The 24291-nt window shown below is 40.7% G+C and overlaps 1 protein-coding gene across 2 annotated transcripts; it reads left to right on the top strand.

Moving 5' to 3' along the window:
• The first annotated feature begins 1994 nt into the window (after positions 1-1994).
• LOC135549800 (serine/threonine-protein kinase pdik1l-like) lies at positions 1995-24255 on the top strand. 2 transcript variants are annotated; one of them, XM_064980107.1, is made up of 3 exons: positions 1995-2610; positions 3602-3889; positions 20219-24255. In XM_064980107.1, exons 2-3 carry the CDS (start codon positions 3605-3607, stop codon positions 20957-20959), a joined length of 1026 nt encoding a protein of 341 aa, XP_064836179.1. In that variant the 5' UTR covers positions 1995-2610; positions 3602-3604; the 3' UTR covers positions 20960-24255. The 2 variants fall into 2 exon arrangements, with proteins under 2 accessions (XP_064836179.1, XP_064836178.1); XM_064980106.1 differs by having other exon boundaries at positions 1999-2610; positions 3598-3889.
• The last annotated feature ends 36 nt before the right edge of the window (positions 24256-24291 follow it).

Raw genomic sequence — 24291 nt, forward strand, 5'->3', positions numbered from 1 at the left:
CCCACATAGAAATGCTGTTGAATTACTGTTGACTGTTCTTCTTTTTTTGTGATTATACATTGTCTGCATCAATACATCAGACATTTTGGTATTATTCTATGCATTGATATTGTGTATGCTTAATTTGAACTGAAATAGGTGCCGGTACTCATGTTGGGTGCCAGTACTGTTTAGAATTTGGTGCAGGAGCTCCACAATACCTTTGAGCTAATATTCTATAAGAGGAACAGGAGCTCAAGCAGTAGAAAATGTGAGGTGCTGGTACTGAGCTCTGGTGAATTTCTGTATAACATGATAATACTGAACTCAAAGCAGGAGGGGTATGTTACTCTGTATGTAGGTGACAACAGCGCCTCTTGAACAAATCACCTTATCTATACTTACCAGGACAGGCAAACACCCTAACAACTTCAAGCAGCCTCAATAAACCTCTGATATCTCTGTTGTGTTTCTGAAGGCGTGTGACACTAGGTCTACTTAAATACTAAAGTGTCAAATATAATCATATTCAGTGTAGGCTGTTGGAAAAAAGTCCAAGGACTTACTGTCAGAAATGCATTTGTTTAATTTTGTTACAAATCTACCTCTGATCTTTTGACACATTGTATTATGGACGAAAATGCATTATTGTGTAAGTTATGCTTTTGCATATGTGTCTGTAATATGAGTTGAAAAGTATGGTTAAAAATATTTACAATCATTCCCCACAAAATGAATACCCAAAACCCATTTTCCTCATACCATATATCCTTTCTGGTCACTATCTCAATTAGGCCTATATGTCAGTATTCAATGTATAGGGTTATAAATGAAGCACAAAACAAACAATAGGCCTGATATTGTGGTACTTGATTTCTCTGCTTTGCTGTTTATTAGACCAAAGAATGTAGCTATGTTGACTATTATCACCAACCACAGAATGTGGTACAGTAGGCCTATAGCTCACTTTGACAAATCATATACCAAGCTTTACTGCCAACTGAGTTGCGAACAACGCATAGTAGTGTTGACATGTGCATCATTGACTCACCTGTTAATAAACAAATGCCAATATGAATCATTGCTGGTGGGTCTGTCTCTTTTTAGGCTACAGTTCCTGACAAACTGAACATGATGCGTTCAGGCTCTTTCACATACGGCTGTGATTGGGAGTCCCATAGGGCGGTGCACAATTGGTCTAGCATCGGCCAGGGTAGGCCGTCATTGTAAATAATAATTTGTTCTTAACTGACTTGCCTAGTTAAATAAAGGTTACATTTAAAAAAAATACAAATGAATGTGATGCAATGCTGGGCCTATATTTGATTAATGGGTTGGTAGTCTAGTGCCTAGAGACTTTAAAGTTGTTTTACAATGTAACAAAGAAACGTTTCAGGAGACAATGTTTATTTTTAATAACAAGTTTATTAATACTTTGTTGCAACATTGTGCACATCTTCTTTTCACCCACATGGTGTCAAAGACATTACATCATGGAGATAGAAAGAACAAAGAACATGTTCAACTACTTAATACATTGGCTCGAATCTAGGTTGTGTCCTTAGATTTCGAAAAAATTAACAACTAAGGAAGAATTTTCCTTCTTCTCATTGACTACTCAAACCCCAAACACAGGCCTGGTCTGTTTGCTCCGTTTAACTACCGTTACCGGAAGTCTCGCAGTGTTGCACCTCTAGGTTTAGAACTCTGTGATGGTGCTGTCCCAGAGCATGCTCCAAACAACTATTGTGATAGGGGAGTTAAATGTTATGCAAACTGTGTTGATCAAGATAAAATACATCATACCGTTCTTTGTTTATACTGCCTACTACCTAAAATAATGGTTGAGCTAAATTTATCTTTCAGAGCGTTTTTTCATTCAAGATAATTAACGTATAGTCTGTGTTATGTAAAATATAAATGGTACAACCTACATGGTGTCATTGGAGCAAACTAAATATGGCATTCAGGGGGGTTGCCGGAAAACCAATACAATTTTACAAACAATAATTGCACTAATTTAAGATGGTTATACAAAAAACAAACGTTGAATTTCATCGTTTTCCAAGATAACCTATTTATTTGATGTCAGTGCGATGTCGTTACTATCCTCTCAGAAACGACTCACCCCGGTCAATCTCGGCGAAAGAACGTTGCTCAGCGCGTGTACCGAATTTAAAAATGTATTGAAAAGAAATGTTATTTCTCCACAGAGGAAGACATGTTATTCCTCGTTTTACTGGTGTAGTGAATGCGAGAGGCACAGTGACTGTACAATTTGGGAGGGAGTTGTCAGGGCAAAAATCCATTGGCATGAATGCAAAACTATGCAATGAACAGGGGCACAATTGTTATTTTCTCTTTCAGCTAGAGAGGGTTGCTTAAAAGGGGGGGGCAGTATTTCCCATTTTCGCTTCTACAGAGCACACAGTCTGTGTTGTTTTAGTAGCGAGTCAAGCAAGCAAGCGGGCGCGCGCTGTTGATGGGGTACTTGAGCTGCAGATTTGCTCAGCACGCTCACGGAACTTGTCTATATGCGCGACAACGTGTTTGGCTGAGTGGTGGCTAATGGCTGCCATAGAAAGTGAGAAAGACAACAACAAATGAATCCTTGAGAGAAGACGAAAACAGGTAAATATGGAGCTTGCTAGATATATAGCTAGCTGCTCTTTATTTCATTTCCTCGTCTTCAGAAGAAGCCAGTTCTTTTGTCTGCCTGTGCGACATGATGCTTGGTGATGTGCGCAGGTGTGTGGGACTAGTTAGTTAGCCGAATGTGCTAATTTTGTCTCGGCGCATAGAGGACAATAAACGTGTCCACGATTTGAACAAGCTCGCCAGGTAGTTTACGTAGCAAACGAATACCCCCCCCCCCCCCCCCCCCCACACACACACACACTGTGTTGACAGCTACATAGACCACATTTACATGTATATAGCTATGATTCTAGCTAATAAGCTATTGTATTTTTAGCCACCATTTTCTTCCCTTGGCGTCATAGTTCGATAACGTTAGTTACTGTTAGCTACCTAAAAAACTAACTTTAGTGTTAGCTAACTAATTCCTCTCGAGCTTAGTTAATTAAACGTATTACCATTTTATTATATTTAAATTTATTCTTACATATTTGGGCAGTCCGCTGACAAACGTACATTTTCCCCTTTCAAAATGTGTCAGCTGCCAGCCATGCGTTAGTGTGCACGTACAGGTCAGAGAGTGAGGGGCACAGTTAATTTGTTTACATTTAGCAAGCTTTGGCCTACGCGGGTTTCACATTTGCTCTCTTGTGGGTAGCTAACTGTCCTAATTTGACTTGCTTAAAATGAGAACACTAACCTTTTTGTTGTCATGTATTTGACATTGTCACTTAGCTAGGTAGTTTGTTTTCCTCAAAACACTTAGACTAGCCTAGGCCTATAGCTATGGGGTTTGACGTGCTAAGGAGGAGATGTCTGTCAACTCACATATGACAAATTAACCCACCTGGTTGGGAGATTATTCAGTAGCTAAGAGGTATAAGTGTTACATTCTGTTCTGCTGTGCTGCTGACCTCACCTAACTCTCAACAATAATCAGTGGTAACCAATTAACCCCACCACTTCTCTCTGCACCGTGAGGAAGAGGATGGTGAGCAGCCAGCCGAAGTATGAGCTGATCCAGGAGGTGGGGCGTGGCAGCTACGGTGTGGTGTACGAGGCGGTGGTGAAACGCACTGGAGCCCGGATGGCCGTGAAGAAGATCCGCTGTCATAGCCCAGAGAATGTAGAGTTGGCCCTCAGGGAATTCTGGGCCCTGAGCAGTATCCAGAGCCAGCACCCCAATGTCATCCACCTTGAGGAGTGTGTCCTGCAGAGAGATGACCTGGCTCAGAGGATGAGCCATGGGTCCAGCTCCCCACTATACCTAGAGGTAAAAAAAACTTTTTATATACATGGATAAATCACATGTTTTGTTTACATACACATTTAAGCAGATGTTATTGCGGGTGAAGCAATGTTTGTTCCTAGCTCAAGCAGTGCAGTAGTATACAACAAAACACACATCTAAAAATAAAAGAATGGAATTAAGAAATATTTAATGACATACAGTATATACATATGAAATGAGTAAAACCATATGTAAACATTAAAGTGACCACTGATTCCATGTCAATGTACATAGGGCAGCAGCCTTCAAGGTGCAGGGTTGAGTAATTAGGTGGCAGCTGACTAGTGGTGGCTATTTAACAGTCTGATGTACCTGTTCTGACCTCGCCTTCTGGATGATAGCGGGGTGAACAGTCCGTGGTCAGGTGTTTGATGTCCTTGATGATCTTGTTGGACTTCCTGTGACATCCGGTGCTGTAGGTGTCCTGGAGGGCAGGCAGTGTGCCCCTGGTGATGCGTTGGGCAGACCGCACCACCCTTTGGAGAGCCCAGTGGTTTTGGGCGGTGCAGTTGCCGTACCATGTGGTGATACAGTCCGACAGAATGCTCTCAATTGCGCATCTGTTAAAGTTTGTGGCGGTCTTAGGGGCCTTGCCAAAAGAGGCGATATTGTGCCTTCTTAACCACACTGTCTGTGTGGGTGGACCATTTCAGATTATCAGTGATGTCTATTTTGTTGACGTTGAGGGAGAGGTTATTTTCCTTGCACCATTCCTCCAGGGCCCTCACCTCTCTGTAGGCTGTCTCATCATTGTTGCAAATTTTTTTATTAGATTTTTTTGTTTCACCTTTATTTAACCAGGTAGGCAAGTTGAGAACAAGTTCTCATTTACAATTGCGACCTGGCCAAGATAAAGCAAAGCAGTTCGACACATACAACAACAGAGTTACACATGGAGTAAAACAAACATGCAGTGGAAAAATAAGTCTATATACAATGTGCGCAAGGGAGGTAAAGGCAAAAAAGGCCATGGTGGTGAAGTAAATACAATATAGCAAGTAAAACACTGGAATGGTTGATTTGCAGTGGAGGAATGTGCAAAGTAGAGAGAGAAATAATGGGGTGCAAAGGAGCAAAATAAATACAGTAGGGAAAGAGGTAGTTGTTTGGGCTAAATTATAGATGGGCTATGTACAGGTGCAGTGATCTGTGAGCTGCTCTGACAGCTGACGCTTAAAGCTAGTGAGGGAGATAAGTGTTTCCAGTTTCAGAGATTTTTGTAGTTCGTTCCAGTCATTGGCAGCAGAGAACTGGAAGGCCAAAGAAGAATTAGTTTTGTGGGTGACCAGAGAGCTATACCTGCTGGAGTGCGTGCTACAGGTGGGTGCTGCTATAGTGAGGGGGACTTTACCTAGCAGGGTCTTGTAGATGACCTGGAGCCAGTGGGTTTGGCGACGAGTATGAAGCGACGGCCAGCCAACGAGAGCGTACAGGTCGCAGTGGTGGGTAGTATATGGGGCTTTGGTGACAACGGATGGCACTGTGATAGACTGCATCCAATTTATTGAGTAGGGTATTGGAGGATATTTTGTAAATTACATTGCCGAAGTTGAGGATTGATAAGATGGGTCAGTTTTACAAGGGTATGTTTGGCAGCATGAGTGAAGGATGCTTTGTTGCGAAATAGGAAGCCAATTCTAGATTTAATTTTGGATTGGAGATGCTTAATATGAGTCTGGAAGGAGAGTTTACAATCTAACCAGACCCCTAGGTATTTGTAGTTGTCCACATATTCTAAGTCAGAGCTGTCCAGAGTAGTGATGTTGGGCAGGTGCAGGCAGCGATCGGTTGAAGAACATGTATTTAGTTTTACTTGTATTTAAGAGCAATTGGAGGCCACGGAAGGAGAGTTGTATGGCATTGAAGCTCGCCTGGAGGGTTGTTAACAGTGTCCAAAGAAGGGCCAGAAGTATACAGAATGGTGTCGTCTGCATAGAGGTGGATCAGAGACTCAACAGCAGCAAGAGCGACATCATTGCTGTATACAGAGAAGCGAGTCGGTCCGAGAATTTAACCCTGTGGCACCCCCATAGAGACTACCAGAGGCCCGGACAACAGACCATCCGATTTGACACACTGAAGTTTATTAGGGAAGTAGTTGGTGAACCAGGCGAGGCAATCATTTGAGAAACCAAGGCTGTTGAGCTCTTTCAGAATATCCACTGACTGGATTTGGGAGAAGGAGAAATGGGGAAGGCTTGGGTGAGTTGCTGTGTGGGGTGCAGTGCTGTTGACCGGGGTAGGGGTAGCCAGGTAGAAAGCATGGCCAGCTGTAGAAAAATGCTTATTGAAATTCTCAATTATAGTGGATTTATCTTCAGTGCAGTGGGCAGCTGGGAGGAGGTGTTCTTATTCTCTATGGACTTTAGTGTCCCAGAACTTTTGAGTTTGTGTTGCAGGAAGCAAATTTTAGCTCGAAAAAGCTAGCGTTGGCTTCTCTAACTGCCTGTGTATATTGGTTTCTAGCTTCCCTGAAAAGTTGCATGTCACAGTGGGCTGTTCGATGCTAATGCAGAACGCCATAGGATGGTTTTGTGTTGGTTAACTTCTTGCGTCGAGAAATCCCGTATCCAGGAGTGTAATCATAGCCTCAAGCTCATTAGCATAATGCAATGTTAACTACTCATGAAAATCGCAAATGAAATGAAAGAAATATATTCACTCACAAGCTTAGCCTTTTGTTAACAACACTGTCATCTCAGATTTTCAAAATATGCTTTTCAACCATAGCTACACAAGCATTTGTGTAAGAGTATTGATAGCTAGCATAGCATTAAGCCTAGCATTCAGCAGGCAACATTTTCACAAAAACAAGAAAAGCATTCAAATAAAATAATTTACATTTGAAGAACTTTGGATGTTTTCAATGAGGAGACTCTAAGTTAGCAAATGTTCAGTTTTTCCAAAAAGATTATTTGTGTAGGAGAAATCGCTCCGTTTTGTTCATCACGTTTGGCTAAGAAAAAAAAATGAAAATTCAGTCATTACAACGCCAAACTTCTTTCCAAATTAACTCCATAATATCGACAGAAACATGGCAAACGTTGTTTAGAATCAATCCTCAAGGTGTTTTTCTCACATCTATTCGATGATAAATCATTCGTGGCAGTTGACTTTCTCCTCTGAAGCAAATGGTAAAATGCACGCAGCTGGAGATTACGCAATAATTTCGACGGAGGACACCAAGCGGGCACCTGGTAAATGTAGTCTCTTATGGTCAATCTTCCAATGATATGCCTACAAATACGTCACAATGCTGCAGACACCTTGGGGAAACGACAGAAAGTGTAGGCTCATTCCTGGCGCATTCACAGCCATATAAGGAGACATTGGAACACAACGCCCTCAAAATCTGGGCCATTTCCTGTTTGAATTTTCATCTTGGTTTCGCCTGTAGCATCAGTTCTGTGGCACTCACAGATAATATCTTTGCAGTTTTGGAAACGTCAGTGTTTTCTTTCCAAAGCTGTCAATTATATGCATAGTCGAGCATCTTTTCGTGACAAAATATCTTGTTTAAAACGGGAACGTTTTTTTATCCAAAAATTAAGAGCGCCCCCTATATTGAAGAAGTTAAGGGCAGTCAGGTCTGGAGAGAACCAAGGGCTATATCTGTTCCTGGTTCTAAATTTATTGAATGGGGCATGCTTATTTAAGATGGTGAGGAAGGGATAAAAAAAATAACCAGGCATCCTCTACTGACGGGATGAGATCAATATCCTTCCAGGACACCCCTGCCAGGTCGACTAGAAAGGCCTGCTCGCTGAAGTGTATCAGGGAGCGTTTGACAGTGATGAGTGGAGGTCGTTTGACCGCTGACCCATTACGGATGCAGGCAATGAGGCTGAGATCTTGGTTGAAAACAGTAGAGGTGTATTTAGAGGGCAAGTTGGTTAGGATGATATCTATGAGTGCCCGTGTTTATGACTTTGGGGTGGTACCTGGTAGGTTCATTGATAATTTGTGAGAGATTGAGGGCATCAAGCTTAGATTGTGGGATGGCTGGGGTGTTTAGCATGTTCCAGTTTAGGTTGCCTAGAAGCACGAGCTCTGAAGATAGATGGGGGGCAATCAGTTCACATATCAAGCCTACCACTGTTGTCTGCAAACTTGATGATGGAGTTGGAGGTGTGCATGGACACGCAATCATGGGTGAACCTGGAGTACAGGAGGAGGCTGAACAAGCACCCATGTGGGGCCCTTGTGTTGAGGATCAGCGTAGTGGAGGTGCTGTCCAGGACCTAGTTGCACAGGGCAGGGTTCAGTCCCATGGTCTCCAGCTTGATGAGCTTGGAGTGTAATATGGTGTTGAATGCTGAGCTATATTCAATGAACAGCATTCTTACATAGTTATTGCCCTTGTCCAGATGGCAGTGCGATGGCGACTGCATCGTCTGTGGATCTATTAGGATGGTATGCAAATTGTAGTGGGGTCTAGGGTGTCAGTTAAGGTGGTGATATGATCCTTAAAACGTGTTTGGGATAGGGGGCAGCATTTTCACGTTTGGATGAAAGGCGTGCCCAGAGTAAACTGCCTGTTACTCAGTCCCAGTTACTAATATGTGCATATCATTAGTAGATTTAGATAGAAAACACTCTGAAGTTTCTAAAACTGTTTGAATAATGTCTGTGAGTATAACAGAACTCATACGCGCCACAATGTTTTCCTCCGTTATTGAACGCAGTTTATCCCGTCTTAAATTTGATAGATTTATTTACGTTAAAAAAATACCTACAGTTGTATTTGGAAAGTTGTTTGGACAAAGATTACAGTTAACTTGAGAGATTTTGTAGTCATGTTGCGCGATTTGAAATCAGTGTTTTTCTGGATCAAACACGCCAAATAAATGGACATTTTGGATATATAACAGAATTTAATTAAACAAAAGGACCATTTATCATGTTTGTGGGACATATTGGAGTGCCAACAAAAGATCTTCAAATGTAAGGCATGAATTTTATCTTTATTTCTGAATTTCGTGTCGTGCCTGGCGGATTAAATTATGATTGTCTGTCTTTGTTTGATGGGTTGCTATCCTCAGATAATTTGCTTTCGCCGTAAAGCCTTTTTGAAATCTGACACAGCGGCTGGATTAACAAGAAGTGTATCTTTAATGCGTTTGGGCCAATCAGTTGTATTGTGACAAGGTAGGGTTGGTATACAGAAGAAAGGACTATTTGGTAAAAGACCAAGTCCATATTACGGCAAGAACAGCTCAAATCCGCAAAGGGTAACGACTGTCCATCACTACTTTAAGACCTGAAGATCAGTCAATAAGGAACATCAAGAATTTGAATGTTTCTTCAAGTGCAGTCCCAAAACCTATCAAGCGTTCATGAGTACCACCACAGGAAAGGAAGACCCAGACCGCTATTGCAGAGGATAAGTTCATTAGTACAAGCCACAGCATTTGCAGCCTAAATAAATGCTTCTTTAAGTTTAAGTAACAGACATCTTAACATCAACTGTTCAGAGGAGACTGCGTGAATCAGTCCTTCATGATCAAATTGCTGCAAAGAAACCACTACTAAAAAGGACACCAAATAGAAGACTTGATTGGGCCAAGAAACACGAGCAATAGACCGGTGGAAATCTGTCCTTTTGTCTGAGGAGTCCAAATTTGAGATTTTTGGTTCCAACCGGCGTGTCTTTGTGAGAAGCAGAAGAGGTGAACGGATGATCTCTGCATGTGTGGTTCCCACCGTGAAGCATGGAGGAGGTATGATTGTGTGGGAGTCCTTTGCTGGTGACATGGTCATGATTTATTTAGAATTCAATGCACCACAGTATTTTGCAGCAATACACCATCCCATCTGGTTTGGGCTTAGTTGGCGTATCATTTGTTTTTCAACAGGACGATGACCCAACGCACCTCCAGGCTGTGTGAGGGAAATTTGACCAAGAAGCTGAGTGATAGTTCATACAATGTTTCAAGTTTGTTGCCTGTCTGCAATGTGATTTATAGGATACATATTTTTATCATGATATTTTCTACCTGCAGGCTGCTATGTTTTTATTTCTTGGCTTTATGTAGGCCATTTTTACATAATTGGCAATCAAAGTTACTTTTAGATTTGTATAATTTCCATTTAGATTAGCCACATGACATTGATTTTGAGATGAAAATGTTATATAAATTGGCACTCCAAATAGAAAATGTTGACGACCCCTGGTGTAGCCTATTACTGGCAACTTCAGGAGTGTAACAGCCGCATTTGCAAAGTCCAGCAGCAGCGGAGGAAGGTCGGGAACAGATTTGCTTCTTCTGTTTAGGCCATCTTGATATCTGGCTCCCTCTGGAGTCATTTGTCTTAATTATTTAATCAACCAGTGTGCTTAAAGCATCAGACAAGCTCAGTGCATATAGTTGATTTGGTTAAAACACAGGGTTGTCTATTTTTCCATTTGTAATAAAAATATGAGAATTTGACCAATTGAAAGACTATTGGTCAACTTATTTTTTTGTAGTGGACAGCCCTACAATAGATGAGTAAGCCAATTAAAACGATCGTAAAAGCAATACATGAAATGCGCAAAGGGGATGTGGCTTAACCTGTAGCGGAACCCCTCGCCAACAGCCAATGAAATTGCAGGGCACCAAATACAAATCAACAAGTCTCATAAATCAAATTTCTCAAACATACAAGTATTATGCACCATTTTAAAGATACAATTCTCGTTAATCCAGCCACATTGTCTGATTTCAAAAATGCTTTACAGCAAAAGCTCCACAAACGATTGTTAGGTCACCACTAAGCCACAGATGAACCCAGTCATTTTTCCAGCCAAAGAGAGGAGTCACAAAGCACAAATAGAGAAATTAATTACTAACCTTTGACCTTCATCAGATGACACTCATAGGACTTGTTACACAATACCTGTATGTTTTGTTCGATAAAGTTCATATTTATGTCACAATGTCAGTATACATTGGCACGTTATGTTCAGTTCTAAAACATGCAGTGATTGTGCAGAGAGCCACATGAATTCACAGAAATATTCATTATAAAAGTTGATGAAAATTCAAGTGTTATACATGGAACTTTAGCTGCACTTCTCCTTAACTTCTTGCGTCGAGCAATCCCGTAAACGGGAGCGTAATCACAGCCTCATGCTCATTACCATAACGCAACGTTAACTATTCATGAAAATCGCAAATGAAAGAAATATATTCACTCACAAGCTTAGCCTTTTGTTAACAACACTGTCATCTCAGATTTTCAAAATATGCTTTTCAACCATAGCTACACAAGCATTTGTGTAAGCGTATTGATAGCTAGCATAGCATTAAGCCTAGCATTCAGCAGGCAACATTTTCACAAAAACAAGAAAAGCATTCAAATAAAATAATTTATCTTTGAAGAACATCGGATGTTTTCACTGAGACTCTCAGTTAGATAGCAAATGTTCAGTTTTTCCAAAAATATTATTTGTGTAGGAGAAATCGCTCCGTTTTGTTCATCATGTTTGGCTAAGAAAACCCCCCGAAAATTCAGTCATTACAACGCATTTTCCAAATTAACTCCATAATATCGACAGAAACATGGCAAATGGTGTTTAGAATCAATCCTCAAGGTGTATTTCACATATCTATTCATTGATAAATCATTCGTGGCAGTTGCCTTTCTCCTCTGAACTTAATGGAAAAGTGGACGCAGCTGGAGATTGCGCAATAATTTCGACGGAGGACACCAAGCGGACACCTGGTAAATGTAGTCTCTTATGGTCAATCTTCCAATGATATGCCTACAAATACGTCACAATGCTGCAGACACCTTGGGGAAACGACAGTGTAGGCTCATTCCTGGCGCGTTCACAGCCATATAAGGAGACATTGGAACACAGCGCATTCAAAATCTGGGCCATTTCCTGTTTGAAATTTCATCTTGGTTTCGCCTGTAGCATCAGTTCTGTGGCACTCACAGATAATATCTTTGCAGTTTTGGAAACGTCAGTGTTTTCTTTCCAAAGCTGTCAATTATATGCATAGTCGAGCATCTTTTCGTGACAAAATATCTTGTTTAAAACGGGAACTTTTTTTTTTTATCCAAAAATTAAACGAGCGCCCCCTATATCGAAGAAGTTAATACAACCGCTGTGTCAGATTTCAAGAAAACTTTATGGAAAAAGCATAATCTGAGTACGGAGGTCAGAGCCCAAACCAGCCAAAATAAATATCCGCCATGTTGTGCAGTCAACATTAGCATCATAAATATTCACTTACCTTTGATCTTCCATCAGAATGCACTCTCAGGAATCGCAGTTCCACAAATGTTTGTTTTGTTCGATAATGTCCATTTATGTCCAAATAGCTTCTTTTGTTAGGGCGTTTGGATTTGTATACCAGTCGGACAAAGTTCAAAAAGTTATATTACAGGTCGAAGAAACTTGTCAAACTAAGTATAGAATCAATCTTTAGGATGTTTTTATCATAAATGTTCAATAATGTTCCAACCAGAGAATGCCATTGTCTGGAGAAAAGCAATGGAACAAGAGCTACCTCATGTGAAATGCGTGTGACTGAGAACGAGGCTGCTGCCAGACCCCTTAGTCAAACAGCTCTTATCCGTCCCCCCTTCACTGTAGAAGCCTTAAACAATGTTCTAAAGACAGTTGACATCTAGTGGAAGCCTTAGGAAGTGCAAAATAACCCATATCCCACTGTGTATTCGATAGGGGCTGAGATCAAAAACTACAAACCTCAGATTGCCCACTTCCTGTTTGGATTTTTTTCTTGGGTTTTTGCCTGCTATATGGGTTCTGTTATACTCAGACATAATTCAAACAGTTTTAGAAACTTCAGTGTTTTCTATCCAATACTAATAATAATCTGCATATATTAGCATCTGGGACTGAGTAGGAGGCAGTTTACTCTGAGCACGCTATTCATCCAAAAGTGAAAATGCTGCCCCCTATCCCAAAGAAGTTACACAACCGGTGGAGATGTGAGAGCTCACTGGGGATCAGGTTCAGGTTTCCCTTGTCCATGTGTACGGTGACGGCGTTGCTCATATGAAAGGTTTCCGATAGGGGAGTTATCTAGGATGTCTTTTTAAATAAGCGCCATGTGGGCGGTACTAGTGGGTTTCGGTGAAGGTGAACCTAGTTTTTGAAAATCAAACTTATATTTTTCATGCATCTTAACATTAAATATTTCAATTTGATGTACTCAAGTTATCAGATACTTATGATTTCAAGGTTAGGCCCTAGTACTAAGGCTCTAGTTCAAACCTATTATAGTCTCAATCACATGGAAGAGTACATGTTCAGACCAGAGGAACCACATCTTGAGTGTAACTGTTGAAAGACCAGATCCGGATCTGCGCTGGCAGGACGGAAATTAACATTCAACCTCAAGGTTCTGTCTTGCAGATGCTGAGAAGCGTCTTGGCAGCTGAGGAGTAAGTTCATAAGGAAGTGGTCAGAACAGAGGGGAGGAATCTGACTATGTTGATGTGTAGAACAACGTTAGTGGAGAAGTTTTTGAAGTCATTAACTCATTTCACCAAGTGGCAATTACAGAAGTGATACACAACACAGGGATAGCCTAAATACATGAACCAAAATACATGAACATGTTGGTAGAGGGCATTCTTGGTTAAGGTCTTGTAAGTAAGCATTTCACACTAAGGTCTACACCTGTTGTATTTGGCGTATGTGACATAGCATTTGATTTAATGTAACATAGCATAAACATACCATAAGTTCATTATCCAGAACAGGACACACACACACAGTAGATGCCAATGTAGGCTATAGGATAATGTATTGGACATTGCGCACAGTCATGCTAGTTGATAAAGGGAGTATTAGGTTTTGTTTTTTCCTTCTGGTTATTCTACATGTTGTCAGTGGCTGAGCACATTCCTTTACACTGATGTACATTTTTGCTAGTAATTCAAGGTGTTAGCTAGTGTTGCTTCCAGTGTTTTGGCCTCACATTCAGCCTGTTGGATGCCTCTCTACAGAGTTTATACTCTGACTTTGACTCAAGTTATTTCAGAGGACTGTGTCCTCTGTTATTTCTATCTGTTGTGTGTTGAGTTATGCCAGGATGTTTAGCTCGTCTGTCCTTGTGTCCCCGTGTCTGTCAGGTGATGCCATCACCACTGGTTTTAAGGGGGCATCTCATGTCTTCATTGAGCGCTGGTTTAGAGACTCTACTCCCCAGTCAACCCTGTTCCTCCCCCCTGGCTCACTGAGGGTTTAAAGGGACTGGCAACAACTGATTATAGCCTCAGTGGCACATGAGCCATTGTCACACACTTACACACATTGTCCGACCGCTCTACAAGCTTGTTAAACACTCCAGTGTGTTGGGCTTGGCAGCTTTCCCAGAATCCTTTGTTCAGACAGTCTTTTCTGTAATGTTCCAATGTTCTGCTGCTGCTTATAGAGGGACAACTCACAATAATAGGAAAGGATTATCATGTGTGTGTATTGGGAAAACAAAGATAATGGACCACTGAGGCCAGGGACCGCATTATCTGTGTGTGCCAATGCTGGTGGATTATTTGCATCTATTAGCTTATGGATGCCTCGGCTCGCTGAATGGCATGTGACAATTTGTGACCTTTTTTAAAATTAATTATTTATTTATTTTTCTACGGACAGGGTTTCCCTAGGTGGTGGGACTCAATGTGGTGTTTTGTACCATGAAGATTGTCAAGCATTAGCTTGTAATTTAAAAGCCAAGTAGTTGTCCTGCTGGTGTGTGCATGTCAAACCTGAAGCACATTTTCTATGGGAGATTTTCTATAGGTTAGGATCTGGTCAGCTGTTAAAAGTGTGCGTGCTTGTGGTGAACCCAGTTCCTTCAGCAGAAACCCGCAACGAGTTATGATGGGAGAAGAAAAAAAAACACGAGACAGAAAAACAGCCAACACACCACACGTAAATACCCCTCTGTTTGACAGCTCACAAAGGATGGCAATCACACTGTAAATTCAATGACAAGCTAATTTAGTTTGTTTATTGAAAATTGTCACTACCCCCTCCCCTAATTATGATAACTAGGGTTTTCCTCAACAAAAATAAATACAAAAATTGTTGGTTGACTGAGTGGTTCTGTTCTTTTGACCAATCAATTTGGTCAACATTAACTTATTTTTTCATATACATTGCAGTTGGAAAGTTTTCAGTCCCCTCGACTTTTTCCACGTCATGTTACAGCATTATTCTAAAAATGTATTAAATCGTTTTTCTCTCAATCTACACACAATACTCCATAATGACGGAAAAAAAAGTGTTCAGACCCTTTACTCAGTACTTTGTTGAAGCACCTTTGGCAGTGATTTACAGCCCCGAGTCTACAGCCTTGGCACACCTGTATTTGGGGAGTTTGTCCCATTCTTCTCTGCAGATCTTCTCAAATTCTGTCAGGTTGGATGCGGAGCATCGCTGCACAGCTATTTTCAGGTATCTTTGGCCTGTCCAAGAACTAGGAAGAGTCTTGGTGATTCCAAACTTCTGTGTTCTTGGGGATCGTCAATGCTGCAGAAATGTTTTGGTAACCTTTCTCGGGTCTATGCCACGACACAATCATGTCTCGGAGCTCTAGGGACAATTCCTTTGACCTCATGGCTTGGTTTTTGCTCTGACATGCACTGTCAACTGTGGGACCTTTTGATATAGACAGGTGTGTGTCTTTCCAAATCATGTCCAAACAATTGAATTTACCACAGGTGGATTCAAGTTGTAGTAACATCAAGGATGATAAATGGTAAGAACCTGCACCTGAGCTCAATTTCGAGTCTCATAGCAAAGGGTCTGAATACCTAATGTAAATGAGGTATTTTTGTGTGTGTATGTATATGTATTTTTTTGTATGTATGTATATATATATATATATATATGTATATGTATATGTATATGTATATGTATATATATATATATATGTATGTATGTATGTATGTATGTATGTATGTATGTATGTATGTATGTATGTATGTATGTATGTATGTATGTATGTATGTATGTATGTATGTATGTATGTATATGTATTTGTGTATTTTTTAAAAATATTTATATATAAATATACGTGTGTGTGTGTAATACATTTGAAAAAATGTCTAACCCTGTTTTTGCTTTGTCATTATAGGCTGTTTGTAGATTGGGGGGACGATTTTTTTATCCATTTTAGAATAAGGCTAACATAACAGTGGAAAAGTGAAGGGGTCTGAATTAGAGGTCGACGTATTATGATTTTTCAATACAGATATTTAGAGGACCAAAAAGCTGATACCGATTTAATCGGCTTATTTTTAAAATATTTTTTCTTATTTTAAATGTTTTTTTTAATGACAATTACAACAATACTGAATGAACATTTTTATTTTAACTTAAAATAATACATAAAGAAAATCAATAATGAATATTTTTTCAATTTGGTTTAAATAATGCAAAAACACAGTGTTGGAGAAGAAAGTAAAAGTGCAACATGTGCCATTTAAAAAAAGCGAACATTTTAAGTTCCTTAAACATATGAAAGCTGGTGGTTCATTATACCCAGTTAAGTTTTAGGTTGTAGTTATTATAGGAATAATGACGCATCAACTATTTTTCTCTACACCATTTGTATTTCATATACCTTTTGACTATTGGATGTTCTTATAGGCACTAGTATTGCCAGCCTAATCTTGTGAGTTGATGGGCATAAAGTCATAAACAGCGCTGTGCTTCAAGCTTTGCTAAGAGCTGCTGGCAAACGCAGTGAAGCGCTGTTTGAATGAATACTCACGAGCCTGCTGCTGCCTACTACCAGACTGCTCTATCAAATCATAGACTTAATTATAATAAACACAGAAATACGAGCCTTTGGTCATTAAGGTAAAATCCGGAAACTATCACTTTGAAAACCAAATGTTTATTCTTTCAGTAAAATAAGGAACCAATCTGTATTTTATAGGATGGGTGGCAAGCCTCAGTCTAAATATTGCTGTTACATTGCACAACCTTCAATGTTATGTCAGAATTATGGCAAATTAGTTCACAGTTCGCAACGAGCCAGGCAGCCCAAACTGTTGCATATACCCTGACTCTGCTTGCACTGAACGCAAGAGAAGTGATAGTTCCCTAGTTAATATTGCCTGCTATCATAAATTAAACTAAATATGCAGGTTTAAAAAAATCTACTTCTGTGTATTGATTTTAAGAAAGGCATTGATGTTTATTGTTAGGTACATTTTGTATAACGATTGTGCTTTTTTTCGCTAATGCTCTTTTGTTAACCTCTATGGGATATGTGGGATGCTAGCCAAATTCAAATAAATTACTATAAAAATCAAACTTTTGTGAAATCACACATGTAAGATACCAAATTAAAGCTACACGTGTTGTGAATCCAGCCAACATGTCAGATTTCAGAAAGGCTTTTCGGCAAAAGCAAACAATGCTATTATCTGAGGATAGCTTCTTCTGTTGGCACTCTAATATGTTCCATAAACATCACAAATGGTCCTTTTGTTCGATTAAGTCCATCGATATATATATCCAAAATGTCCATTTATTTGGCGCGTTTGATCCAGAAAAACACCGGTTCCAACTTGCGCAACGTGACTACAAAATATCTCAAAAGTTACCTGTAAACTTTGCCTAACATTTCAAACTATTTTTGTAATACAACTTTAGGTACTCTTTTTTTAAAAGTAAATCATTGTTCAAATTGAAGACTGGATGATCTGTGTTCAATACAGGAAGAAAACAAACTGACGCTACCTTTCTGGTCATGCGCCTCTAACAAACAGTACACTTGAGTGACCCTCGTTTTGAACAGGGCTACTAGTTCATTACACAAAGGAAAAACCTCAACCAATTTCTAAACTGGTGACATCCAGTGGAAGCGATAGGAACTGCAATCAAGTCCTTTAGAAATCTGGATTCCCAAAAAAACCCATCAAAAAGATGGTGACCTAAAAATAAAAAAAAAATCTGAATGGTTTGTCCTCAGGGTTTCGCCTGCTACATAAGTTATGTTATACTCATAGACATGGTTCAAACAGTTTTGGAAACTTCAGAGTTACTAATAATATGCATATCTTATATTCTGGGGATGACTGGCAGGCAGTTGAATTTCTGCATGCATTTCATCCAGACGTGAAAATACTGCCCCGTCACAAAGAAGTTAAATCACCCATTTGGCGATGTTGAAGTAGGCTGTGATTCGATGATAAATTAACAGGCACCGCATTGATTATATGCAACGCATGACAAGCTAGTTAATTTCTTTGGGGTTACCCCCCCCCTTCTCAATTTTCACCTGAAAACATACCCTAATCTAACTGCCTGTAGCTCAGGCCCAGAAGCAAGGATATGCATTTTCTTGGTATCATATGAAACAAACAATTTTGTGCAAATGTGAATTGAATGTAGGAGAATATAACACAATAGATCTGGTAGAAGAAAATACAAGGAAATAAACATACGTTTTCTGTTTTTTATTGTTGCTGCATCATCTTTCAAATGAACAAGATCAGCCAAACATACAGATATGATGCTGGGGATGATTTGAATGAAGAACATAAGATGGCAACAATAGCTGAGCAAAGTTTTAGACAGAACTGCAAACACGAGCGAGCTACATGACATTGAGCGTGTAGTCACCCTGGTGTCCCACACAAATGTACCCAAGTGGCCGAATTGGTACAGTGATACATTTTGAAGGAAATAACTATATACAAAAAAATATTTAATAATAATTAAACAAATAACAAGGGTAACTATTTACACATTTTCTATTTACAATATTGTGAAGACCCTCGGGTCCTCTACACAATATTGTGCTGCTGCTGCCATGGCCCATAGCAGTCTCTTTCTGCTGTAAAGCAGAGGCTTACTGAACAGGTTGTGCGGGTGATGGGGCATTTCCTGTGACAAAGGGCACAACGAACACCTGCTCGAACACCACTGGTTCGAGCAGAAGGGACAGAGGTAGAGGGGACAGAAGGTGCTGAAGAAACTCGGTCTCGCTTTCTCTATCAATTTCCTCTATAATTTGGGTTAAATCTTTATACCTAGACTTTGTTTTAGCTTTTCCTGCTTTATTCATCATAATTTAAATATATAAACTTGCTGAAAATGCTATTGACTATGTACTACTATGCGTAACACTCGTGGCTCCGTCAAGTAGGATTTGCAATGGCGAATGAACCTCTTTTACGTCAGAGTGTACGACAAAGGCTGGTATTCGAACGTATAACCATTACATATTGCCGTTTACCTCAGCTCATTGGCTATCTTCCAAGCTAGAATTCAAGATGATCAATGGTCATTGGGCCAAAATACAGCCAATCAACGATAGACTGGTCCTACCATTGGTGCGCAATGAGGTCATTGATTGGTGTCTTCAAATCGGTTTGTTTTGGTCAATACGTCCCGGGAAAAGAACCATCAAGTATGGTTGTGTTAGTAACAAACAGGATTGCAATGAAACCAACCATGACTGGATAAATGTTTGTTTAGTGTGTGTAATTACCATGAACGTTTCGTCCAAAGTTGAATGAGACAGAAATCGTGACGCAAGCGGCTTACAAATGTTTCGTGTTAGGCTATAAAAATGGATCTTATCAAACAAAATGAACATTCACTGTGTAGTTAGGACACTTGGCATTGCCACCAGAGGAAGATCTTAAAAGGTAAGCAATTTATTTTATTGTTATTTCTGACTTTCGTGACGCTAATGCTTGGTTGGAAAATGCTAGTAATACTTGTGTGTGCGGGGAGCTGTCCTCAGAAAATCGCATGGTTTGCTTTCGCAGTAAAGCCTTTTTGAAATCTGACACAGCGGCTGGATTAATAAGACGTTCATCTTTTAAATGATGTAAGATACATGTATTTACAAGAATGTTTACTATAACAAATGGTATATTTAGAATGTTAGCGTTCTGCAGTTTCACCGGATGTTGACCCGTTGGGATGTTAGCGTCTCACCTACCCCAGAGGTTAACTACACATGGTTGATATTACTAGGTTAACTAGTGATTTTCTTGAAGATTTTTTTTTATAAGATAAGTTTAATGCTATCTAGCAACTTACCGTGGCTCCTTGCAGTCACAAGGTCCTTTGACGTTGCACTCTTGTGGCAGGCTCACTCGCGTAACAGGTGGTCAGCCTGCCACGCAGTTTCCTCGTGGATTGCATTGTAATCGGCCATAATTTGCGTCCAAAAGGGCTGATTACTGATTGTTATAAACTTGAAATCGGCCCTAATTAATCGGCCATGCCGATTTAGTCAGTCGACCTCTTGTCTGAATAATTGCACTGTATGTGATGTACTATTAAGACTAATGTTCTTTCTGTTTCTTTATCACCAGCTGGTGGAGACATCTCTGAAGGGAGAGATTACCTTTGACCCCTGCTGTGCCTACTACCTGTGGTTTGTCATGGACTTCTGTGACGGAGGAGACATGAATGCTTACCTGTTGTCCCGTAAACCCAGCCGCAAGACCAACACCAGCTTCATGCTGCAGTTAGGAAGTGCCCTGGCCTTCCTCCACCGAAACCAGATCATCCACCGGGACCTGAAGCCTGACAACATCCTCATCTCCCAGGGAAGGACCTTGGCTGGAACCCCCGAGCCTACCCTGAAGGTTGCCGACTTCGGCCTATCCAAGGTCTGCTCCACGTCGGGCCTTAACCCTGAGGAACCAGCATCTGTCAACAAGTGTTTCCTTTCCATGGCGTGTGGCACAGACTTCTACATGGCTCCAGAGGTGTGGGAGGGCCACTACACGGCTAAAGCAGACATCTTTGCCCTGGGCATCATCATCTGGGCCATGGTGGAGCGCATCACGTTCGTGGATGTGGAGACCCAGAAAGAGCTCCTGGGAAGCTATGTGCAGCAGGGGGAGGAGATCGTGCCCCTCGGGGAGGCGCTCCTGGAGAACCCCAAGATGGAGCTGTTGATCCCTGCTAGGATGAAGAGCATGAATGCCGGCATGAAACAGCTTATCAGGGAGATGCTGTCGTTCAACCCTCAGGAGAGGCCTGACGCCTTTGAACTGGAGCTCCGACTGGTCAGGATCGCCTGCAGAGAGCTCGACTGGGACACGTGATAATGGGGGTGGATAGGAGGGGAGAGGACCATGGGACTTCACCACTGTTTGCTCTTGTGACTGAGGCCACACAAATATAATTTTCGCTCTCTCTCGCTCTCTCTCGCTCTCTCTCGCGCTCTCTTGCTGGGAACAATTCAAAGTTTGCCAAGATTTTGGCTTTGCAGTTGGATATTGGATCGGAAGTACTGGTAAACCTAGCTCAACAGGTTGACAGCCAGTCTGTAAAATGTTTTGTTTTGAATGTTAACATGGCAAGGCTGTCCATAAGCACATTCAGCTGTCTGTCTTGCAGAAGGAGATGTGTTGCTAGCTACCCCACTGCTACTGGTTTACAAATGCCCCCCTAGACTCTGGTAATATTCATACTAAAGTTATGATACAGGGAGACTATCCTGTTATGATATGGATGCAATTATCCACACCTCAGTGATCGTAAACTGTGCACGGCTGGTTTTACCAGAATTCTGTGACCACACCCTGCTCTTCCCTTTCAACAAACATGCACACGCACACTTCCCACTGCTCAGGTAAAAATGAAGATATACTGTTTGTTGGGATTTGTAGACAAACAGCTGTTTTTGAAGAGAGTGCAACATGACATCAGAGGCCTGTGTATTCTGAACTGGCCCTGAGCCAACTATGTGAATTAGGCTTGTGGGAGCTGACAGTCTTGGTATGCCAGTGCAGACCTAACCTAGCAATTCCCAGCCCAGTGCAGACCTAACTTAGCAATTCCCAGCCTGCCAGTGTCATGATTGGCCCAGAATGAAAATAATTTGAGGAATGGAGTGTTTGGAATGTAAATTAATTAAGTCACACAACTTAAAGGCCAGAGACAACAGGCTGCTTGTTCTAAATGCATCAAGGAATGTGTTCCAACCCCAAACAACATCAATATATTTGGCTGAAGAGTCAGTGTCCTGCTTGTATTAATATAATATAGAGCTTGAATTTAGACTTGAATTATCACAATTGGAGGTCAGTTGAGTTATGAATTAAACCTGTGTGAACGGTATGGTTAGGGGTTCTACTTCAGTGGCAATCAGTTGACAACAAATGCACTTTTATTTTGTTTTCCTTTATCTTAACTTACCCTGCTATCTATTACCTTGAGAAGGCTGGATATGGTGTGACGACACCAGTGTTTACTAGGGGCCTTGGAGGACGTATTGTCAAACAAAAAGTCTACTTATGCATGCAATGCCTCGCACCTTCAAAGAGGAAGAGAGAGTGAGGGGAGACACCAGCACAGCACACACACTTCCCTGAGCCCGGAGGCGCAATAGTTTGACACAATACCATTTGTTTAACCTTCTCTTTTTATATATATATATATATAAAAATTAGGGGCAACTACTGACTGTAGTTGCCCCCGTTTTTAATCTCTCACACACACCTCAGTTTACCCTGGCTCGTACCGGTAATCCCTTTCTCCATGCTTCCTTCCAACAGACCCATACTAAGCCTATTTAGGCTTTTGGTATAGTTGAAAGACGTACAGGAAGGCTCATCTCGGGATCCCGGCTTATCGCCTTGCAAGTCCAAACTTTCTGCGCTTCTAACAGTTGTGGGAGCGTATCAATACCATCAAATGTTCATCTGAAAATGTAGTTTGAGTGTCATTCTTAAACAGTGGCAGAACATGTAAAATGTGTTTCGTACGACCTGGCTGTCGCCTGCATTATTACTACCTTTTTAAAATGTCTTCCATTGCCAAAATACTCTTGTCTTTCATGATGTTAACATACTTTATGCTTTATTTGAATCTCCACACACTAGCACGTATAGCACTATATTGTTTGATTTTGTGTCGGCCAGGCACATTTTTGTTGAGAATTTTGACTTTGGGGTTCTTATCTCAACTATTTTACGCCCATAATGTTAGCACGGATTGTGCTTTTTATATGGATATTTTATTAAAGGGGCAATCAGTAGTTGCTACATCCATTTTTGGACTTATCATTCATTTAGAAGTACCCATTGATTCATGAAGAATATAAATTGATGCCTCATGAGTTTAAACTGTTGTACCCCACCAGAACGCAAAATACACGGTGTACAAAACATTAGGAACACCTTCCTAATATTGAGTTGCACCATCTTTTGCCCTCACAACAGCCTCAGTTCATTGTGGCATGGACTCTACAAGGTGTCAAGCATTCCACAGGGATGCTGGCCTTTTTTGACTCCTGCTTCCCACAGTTGTCAAGTAGGCTGGATGTCCTTTGGCTGGTGGACCATTTTTGATACATGGGAAACTGTTGAGCTGTGAAAAACCCAGCAGTGTTGCAGTTCTTGACATTCTCCAACTGGGGCACCTACTACCATACCCCGTACAAAGGCACTTAAATATTTTGTCTTGCCCGTTCACTCTCTGAATGTCACACAATCCATATCTCAATTGTCTCGTGGCTTAAAAATCCTTATTTAACCCGTCTCCCCTTCAGCTACACTGATTTTGAAGTGGATTTAACAAGTGACATCAATAAGGGATCATAGCTTTCACCTGGTCGGTCTGTAAGCGCAGGTGCTCCTAATGTTTAGTGCACTCTGACTATATACTGTATATGAGCTACTACAGAGGTTAAAGGAGGAGGCTCATGGACGTGACTAGATTACTACGTTCTGTTTTCAAGGGCCTTGACAGTGAGTTGTATATTTGCTGTGATGGGTTTTCTTTTTTTTTTTTCAACAGTTACTTCAGCTTCCGTTATCTTCTGTCATTGATACAGAAGTGTGTTTTATAATTAGTTGGATACTGTATTGGTGTGGTGGTAATTGTCTTCATTGGCTGAAAGTTGGTTTGTGTAACAAGATTGGGTACACACAACCGGGGTCAACAACTCAAACGTCTTTGCTGCTTCTGATGAGCTTGATATGGGGAAAGAGCTTGTTGCCTGAAATATAATCCTACCAGACTCAGATGTCATCTTTGGTGAAATCTGTGTCCCAAATGGCGCCCTATTGCGTAAGTGCACTACTTTTGACCACAGGCCCTGGTCTAACAGTACTATATATATTATGGAAAAGGGTGGATTTGGGACACACAAATCACAAGTGCCCTATTCAGAACAGGACCCATTACAAAGAGAAACCTCATCAGTTGAAAATAACCAAGCACCAGTGTACATTACAACCAGGTGTGTGGGGGGAGGGGCTCAAACTTTTCTATGAACAGTACTTCCTTTGTATTTCAATGTAAGATATTTTTGAAGATTAAATGAAATGGATCAATACATGCTGTAATAAGTGTCATTCATTGCTGAATTATAAATAAAACCAACAAAAATAAACTATTGTATTAGTAAAGTCCTCTTGCATGTAAAAAA

This window comes from Oncorhynchus masou, chromosome 12 (genome assembly GCF_036934945.1).
Source record: "Oncorhynchus masou masou isolate Uvic2021 chromosome 12, UVic_Omas_1.1, whole genome shotgun sequence".
NCBI classification, from domain to species: domain Eukaryota; kingdom Metazoa; phylum Chordata; class Actinopteri; order Salmoniformes; family Salmonidae; genus Oncorhynchus; species Oncorhynchus masou.